Source organism: Cherax quadricarinatus, chromosome 60 (assembly GCF_038502225.1).
Source record: "Cherax quadricarinatus isolate ZL_2023a chromosome 60, ASM3850222v1, whole genome shotgun sequence".
Classification (NCBI taxonomy): Eukaryota; Metazoa; Arthropoda; class Malacostraca; order Decapoda; family Parastacidae; genus Cherax; species Cherax quadricarinatus.
In genome coordinates, this window is record NC_091351.1 from 1,372,501 (window position 1) to 1,379,667 (window position 7,167).

Here is a 7,167-nt window from a genome sequence, read left to right on the forward strand (position 1 = left end):
ATAATAAAGATACCTAACTGTTGCATACCATGGCTCATTAATCCTGAGGGTTAGTAAGCCATAATAACCCAATAAAACCATGTCATGACGCTGCCTTATTGCAATCTAGGTCTTTATCCTCTCACCCAGGATGCGACCCACAACAGTCTCGTAACACCCAGGCACCTCTAGGTGAAGACGGTCAGCAGGTGCAATGAAACATTCTCACTGGTTACCCTCGTTCCGAGGATCGAACCTCTTTGATGGTCTTAATGATGAAACTCCGCATGAGTGTCACTGAGATTATTGACGGAGTCTGAAACTGTTCGTTGGTACAAAGATTTTGTAATTGCTGCCTTAAATATTTCTCTGTGTTTAACATTTGTTTAATTTCTATTTAAATAACATCTAAAAATGGCCTTGACGTAGGCCGTTATGTAGGGGCACTTACTCATCAAAAAAAACTGTGGCAAAATGAAGTTTTATACCATTCTGTATTGGTATCATTTTTCTGATGATAAATTAGACACATGTGCAACTCTTGGGTATCTTTATTGAGGAAATGTTTCGCCACACAGTGGCTTCATCAGTCCATACATAGGAGAAACTTGAAGAAGAGGAGGAGAATGAGGTAATCAGTCCCTCAACCTTGAGTCGATGTGTTCAGTCCATCAATCTTGAGTAGAATACGGCATATGAGCGGAGAAGCAGCTTATAAACCGTATGGCAGGAGAGGTGCAGCAGTCATAGGTGGTGTCACATTTGTTCAATGTGGAAGTAGGTCGTGCCCAAGAATTAGGCAAGCGAAGAATTCCTAAGCATTAAGATCCCAAGAAGTTGCAGTGTCTGACAGGTTTGTAGATGAATGGTTCACAGAACCGACATGTTGATAAATTAAATTGAACAAATGTGACACCACCTATGACTGCTGCACCTCTCCTGCCATACGGTTTATAAGCTGCTTCTCCGCTCATATGCCGTATTCTACTCAAGATTGATGGACTGAACACATCGACTCAAGATTGAGGGACTGATTACCTCATTCTCCTCCTGTTCTTCAAGTTTCTCCTTTGTATGGACTGATGAAGCCACTGTGTGGCGAAACGTTTCCTCAATAAAGATACCCAAGAGTTGCACATGTGTCTAATTTATCAACATGTCGGTTCTCTGAACCATTCATCTACAAATAATTTTTCTGAACTTGTAAGCTACACAATCTGTTCTCTATGGGAAAAACTTGTTCTAGATATGTTGGGAAAATTTATGCATTTCTGGGACTTTGGACAATTAATGATGAAGGTATGGTGGGCCAGTGTATTCCTTCAAAGCGAATGTAGGAACGGACTTCGTCTCCAAGGAGACACAGTAGAGTTTTATTGATTGCATCAATAAAACCCTCGTTCTACTTTTTAATGATGCTTGTGAGAAAGTGACCAAAATAACCCTCAACAACTTTATTATGGAGTTTAATAAGTAAGTTCGGAAATTTAATTAAATATTTCTCATACTCAGCACCATTCTTATAGTTTGTCTAAGATACATAGAAACGAGATACATTGTCGCTCCATAACCTTCAGCACATGATGATCTTCGGGAAAAATGTCAGAATGGGTCAACATTCCTTTATAACCATTTTTTAGTTACATTCTCGAGGGGACACATCAGAGACGCAGTAAAATTTCGTTGAGAAAATCATGAATCTGAACTTACATAACAAGAAACTCTTGAACGTAGACGTTGTTTGTCTCCTCACCAGAGTCACTGTGCTTGATGTCTGGGAAGTTCCTCACCAGAGTCACTGTGCTTGATGTCTGGGAAGTTCCTCACCAGAGTCACTGTGCTTGATGTCTGGGAAGTTCCTCACCAGAGTCACTGTGCTTGATATCTGAGAAGTTCCTCACCAGTCACTGTGCTTGATGTCTGGGAAGTTCCTCACCAGAGTCACTGTGCTTGATGTCTGGGAAGTTCCTCACCAGAGTCACTGTGCTTGATGTCTGGGAAGTTCCTCACCAGAGTCACTGTGCTTGATGTCTGGGAAGTTCCTCACCAGAGTCACTGTGCTTGATGTCTGGGAAGTTCCTCACCAGAGTCACTGTGCTTGATGTCTGGGAAGTTCCTCACCAGAGTCACTGTGCTTGATGTCTGGGAAGTTCCTCACCAAAGTCACTGTGCTTGATGTCTGGGAAGTTCCTCACCAGAGTCACTGTGCTTGATGTCTGGGAAGTTCCTCACCAGAGTCACTGTGCTTGATGTCTGGGAAGTTCCTCACCAGAGTCACTGCGCTTGATGTCTGGGAAGTTCCTCACCAGAGTCACTGTGCTTGATGTCTGGAAAGCTCCTCACCAGAGTCACTGTGCTTGATGTCTGGGAAGTTCCTCACCAGAGTCACTGTGCTTGATGTCTGAGAAGTTCCTCACCAGAGTCACTGTGCTTGATGTCTGGGAAGTTCCTTACCAGAGTCACTGTGCTTGATGTCTGGGAAGTTCCTCACCAGAGTCAATGTGCTTGATGTCTGGGAAGTTCCTCACCAGAGTCACTGTGCTTAATGTCTGGAAAGTTCCTCACCAGAGTCACTGTGCTTGATGTCTGAGAAGTTCCTCACCAGAGTCACTGTGCTTGATGTCTGGGAAGTTCCTCACCAGAGTCACTGTGCTTGATGTCTGAGAAGTTCCTCACCAGAGTCACTGTGCTTGATGTCTGGGAAGTTCCTCACCAGAGTCACTGTGCTTGATGTCTGGGAAGTTCCTCACCAGAGTCACTGTGCTTGATGTCTGAGAAGTTCCTCACCAGAGTCACTGTGCTTGATGTCTGAGAAGTTCCTCACCAGAGTCACTGTGCTTGATGTCTGAGAAGTTCCTCACCAGAGTCACTGTGCTTAATGTCTGAGAAGTTCCTCACCAGAGTCACTGTGCTTGATGTCTGGGAAGTTCCTCACCAGAGTCACTGTGCTTGATGTCTGGGAAGTTCCTCACCAGAGTCACTGTCCTTGATGTCTGGGAAGTTCGTAGAGCAGAGCGAATAATTTTCTTGTAAATTCCCATCTCCACAATAAGTTAATTCCACTCACTAAGTTTTTTTCATAACCATCAATTACTTTTTACTGTTGTGTTGTTGTGTTGTATAAACAGAAATAAAGTTTATACTTAGATGCAAGTTATATAACACCTGGGTGTTGCCGACTAAGACACATGTGCAACACCTGGGTGTTGCCGACTAAGACACATGTGCAACACCTGGGTGTTGTCGACTAAGACACATGTGCAACACCTGGGTGTTGTCGACTAAGACACATGTGCAACACCTGGGTGTTGTCGACTAAGACACATGTGCAACACCTGGGTGTTGTCGACTAAGACACATGTGCAACACCTGGGTGTTGTCGACTAAGACACATGTGCAACACCTGGGTGTTGTCGACTAAGACACATGTGCAACACCTGGGTGTTGTCGACTAAGACACATGTGCAACACCTGGGTGTTGTCGACTAAGATACATGTGCAACACCTGGGTGTTGTCGACTAAGACACATGTGCAACACCTGTGTGTTGCCGACTAAGACACATGTGCAACACCTGGGTGTTGCCGACTAAGACACATGTGCAACACCTGGGTGTTGCCGACTAAGACACATGTGCAACACCTGGGTGTTGCCGACTAAGACACATGTGCAACACCTGTGTGTTGCCGACTAAGACACATGTGCAACACCTGTGTGTTGCCGACTAAGACACATGTGCAACACCTGTGTGTTGCCGACTAAGACACATGTGCAACACCTGGGTGTTGCCGACTAAGACACATGTGCAACACCTGGGTGTTGCCGACTAAGACACATGTGCAACACCTGGGTGTTGCCGACTAAGACACATATGCAACACCTGGGTGTTGCCGACTAAGACACATGTGCAACACCTGGGTGTTGCCGACTAAGACACATGTGCAACACCTGGGTGTTGCCGACTAAGACACATGTGCAACACCTGGGTGTTGCCGACTAAGACACATATGCAACACCTGGGTGTTGCCGACTAAGACACATGTGCAACACCTGGGTGTTGCCGACTAAGACACATGTGCAACACCTGGGTGTTGCCGACTAAGACACATGTGCAACACCTGGGTGTTGCCGACTAAGACACATGTGCAACACCTGGGTGTTGCCGACTAAGACACATGTGCAACACCTGGGTGTTTCCGACTAAGACACATGTGCAACACCTGGGTGTTGCCGACTAAGACACATGTGCAACACCTGGGTCTTCGGTCAAGCTCTTTATTTAAAACTTGCAGCTTTGGTTTGTACAACAATGACCTATTTCCAAATAAGCCAAATGGAAATTTATTACTGCAATAACTCTGTGATAATCTGACCATCACGAAATTAATATATGTTTCATTTATGGTAGGTATCACTACAGCTTAAGGTGATATAAGACAGGTCGTGTAGAGTTAAGGTAAATTCTATTACGTTAATTTAAACGAGAGTAGGCCAGGTTTCAAAATAAGTTATGGTGCATAATTATTTTTTAGAGCAAGTATATGTTAATTCACATAAAATATATATCAAAGCGTGAGAAAATATTTCTGAAAATTTCCATTGTATGGCAATTCGATCATTTAAGCGGAATTTAAAGATCTGACTTACTAGGCAGTAATTTTTTTGGGTCGAACCATCTTCATATTTACAGTTGTTAGTACAAGGACAAAGTTGAAGAGGAAACTGACCAGTGAGGTGGTAAACATAGGTTTCTCCACGACCTCTGGTAGTTGCTAGTACAAGAATGAAGGTGAAGGAGAGACTGACCAGTGAGGTGGTAAACATAGGTTTCTCCACGACCTCTGGTAGTTGCTAGTACAAGAATGAAGGTGAAGGAGAGACTGACCTGTGAGGTGGTAAACATAAGTGCCTCCACGACTCCTGGATACATCACTGCTCTCGTCATCAACAGTATTAATGCAGAAATTATTGTGTAAAACCTTTTTCATCAGCCTGACGTCATTAAATTCATAGATCATGTGCTCAGGGAGCAACACGAGAACACACTCCTTACATAATTAGTCAGCATTGTAGCCTAAAAGATATGCCCTCAACAGCAACCTTACAATCAACCAATTACATTTTTAGGTGCCATACTGATTGTTACATCAGCGCAGCTGCGCTGAGCTGCACACTAGCACTCGGGTATATTATCCTTAATTTACACAATAATATATAGACTAGTGAACATTTTTTTTCAAGGCTTCTTAATGATATAGTTCAAATTACACACTAATGAGGTTCATTAGTTATAATAACCACAGCTTGTTAGCACCGTCGACACATACACCCCATGATAAGCAAGTGTACAAGGGGCAAGATGCAAGGTACAAAGGGCAGGTATAAACAGCCATAGTTCTCAATAACTCTGCGGACACGATAAGCCTCAGTTCACTACTAGCAGTCACACACACACACTCACACTTTTCATGGGCGCTCGTAGTACATTAACTTATAGATTTTTCTGTCGAGGTACTGAATAATTTAAGAGCAATGTGCTTCATATCCTCGCAGAACTTCGGGCACAAAGCTTAATAACAAAGCGAACAGCACTCGTTCTCAAGCATTATATAATGTATATACGCATACACACATATCAGTGCATTCACGGAAACAAATGGCTTAAAGCAAAGAACATACTGCGACTGCCAGGATTTTAACCCGAGTCGTCTAGACAATCTCCGGGGAAGCTAGCTACTGCGCCACCGTGCCACTAGACGTTAGGTATCTAGAGGGAACACTAGACATGTCTGCCCTGGCGCCGGGCACAATCGGGGGAGTGGTAAGCTTAGGGCCTAATTTCATTCTCCTCCCATTTGGATAACAGTCTCACGAGAGAGTTTATCTAGCTTCCCGAAAGACTGGACACAAGACGCGGGTTCAAATCCCAGCCATTCGCGGTATGTTCTTTACTTTAAACCATTGATTTGTGTGCTGTTCGTGAGACTGATATCCAAACGGGTGAAGAACGAAATTAGCCTCTGAGTTCACCACTCCCCGAATGTGCCCTGCGTTAGGGAACACATGTCTAGTGTTTTCACTGGACACCTAACGTTTTGCAGCATGGTGGCGCAGTGGTCAAAGGTCGTCAAATCGTGGCTAGTCACACTATGTACTATTCATACATATATGTAAATGCACACACACACACACACACACACACACACACACACACACACACACACACACACACACACACACACACACACACATATATATATATATATATATATAAGGTTTGTGACTCACCCCACTCTGTGAGGTGAAGCTTTCTGACAGCTTGGCGCCATCTTGCCTTCATCCTGGAGGTAGTTGATGATGGTTCTTTATACATCTGGTCCTCATGGCCCTGGCACTGTCACCGGCGTTTTGATAAGCCTGTAGTAGGCCTACTCGGACTAGTATGTGTGTGGTCACCTGGCACATTCATAATTCTTAAGTAAGGTCAGTGTTGGCACTTGTATGGGCACCTGTAGTGTTGACTTACGTATGATATTTTCTGGCACTTGTGTACTCTAGTATGAACACTATATTAATCACTTTCACTATCATGTGACACTTTCGATGGTGTATGTATGGTTTGTGGTGGTTGAATGTTTTAGTGGCACTCACAGTAGCTGGCACCATCGTTCTTCACTTACATGTTACTTGTAATTGTATTATGCAGTGATGTGTCACTTGTATATAATAAACTTATTTCACACGATTGAGACGTACTAATCCCTGGCACTGTGAGGCACTGTTTCTTGGCACTGTGAAGCACTGTTCCCTGGTACTTACGGGAACTTTGAGACCTGATCTCACGAGATGAAAAACAATTAGCATCCCTAAGCAGCCTCATCATGGGTGTAGGAGGGACTACCATGACGAGGTAAGACCGTCTCTTAATTCCATTCTGACAAGATGCAAGATCACCATCTCCCAGCTTCTTGTATCTCTCAGCATCTCCCTGTGTCTTGCGTCTCTCAGTATCTCCTTACGTTTGAGTCTCTTAGCATCTCTTTATCTCGTCATTTCGTCATTTACATTTCACTCCTAAGAGAAATATTGAAGAAAGGAGTCTGAAAAGTAAGAAGAAATGTGGTTAGTTGTGAAACAAACACTGTGTGCTATATATTATGACTCATGATGGGTTGGGGTAAGCCAGTCT

At 43.8% G+C, this 7,167-nt stretch overlaps 1 protein-coding gene across 1 annotated transcript in view; it reads right to left on the reverse strand.

Annotated features, from left to right (window-relative positions):
* The window catches only part of LOC128694445 (arrestin domain-containing protein 17-like), a 41,134-nt gene extending 34,434 nt beyond the window's left edge, over nt 1-6,700 (reverse strand). The window contains exon 1 of the mRNA XM_053784562.2: nt 6,267-6,700. Within this exon, the coding sequence (XP_053640537.1) occupies nt 6,267-6,351 (85 nt within the window). The 5' untranslated portion in view covers nt 6,352-6,700. The remainder of the gene's footprint in view (nt 1-6,266) is intronic.
* Nucleotides 6,701-7,167: the final 467 nt, after the last annotated feature.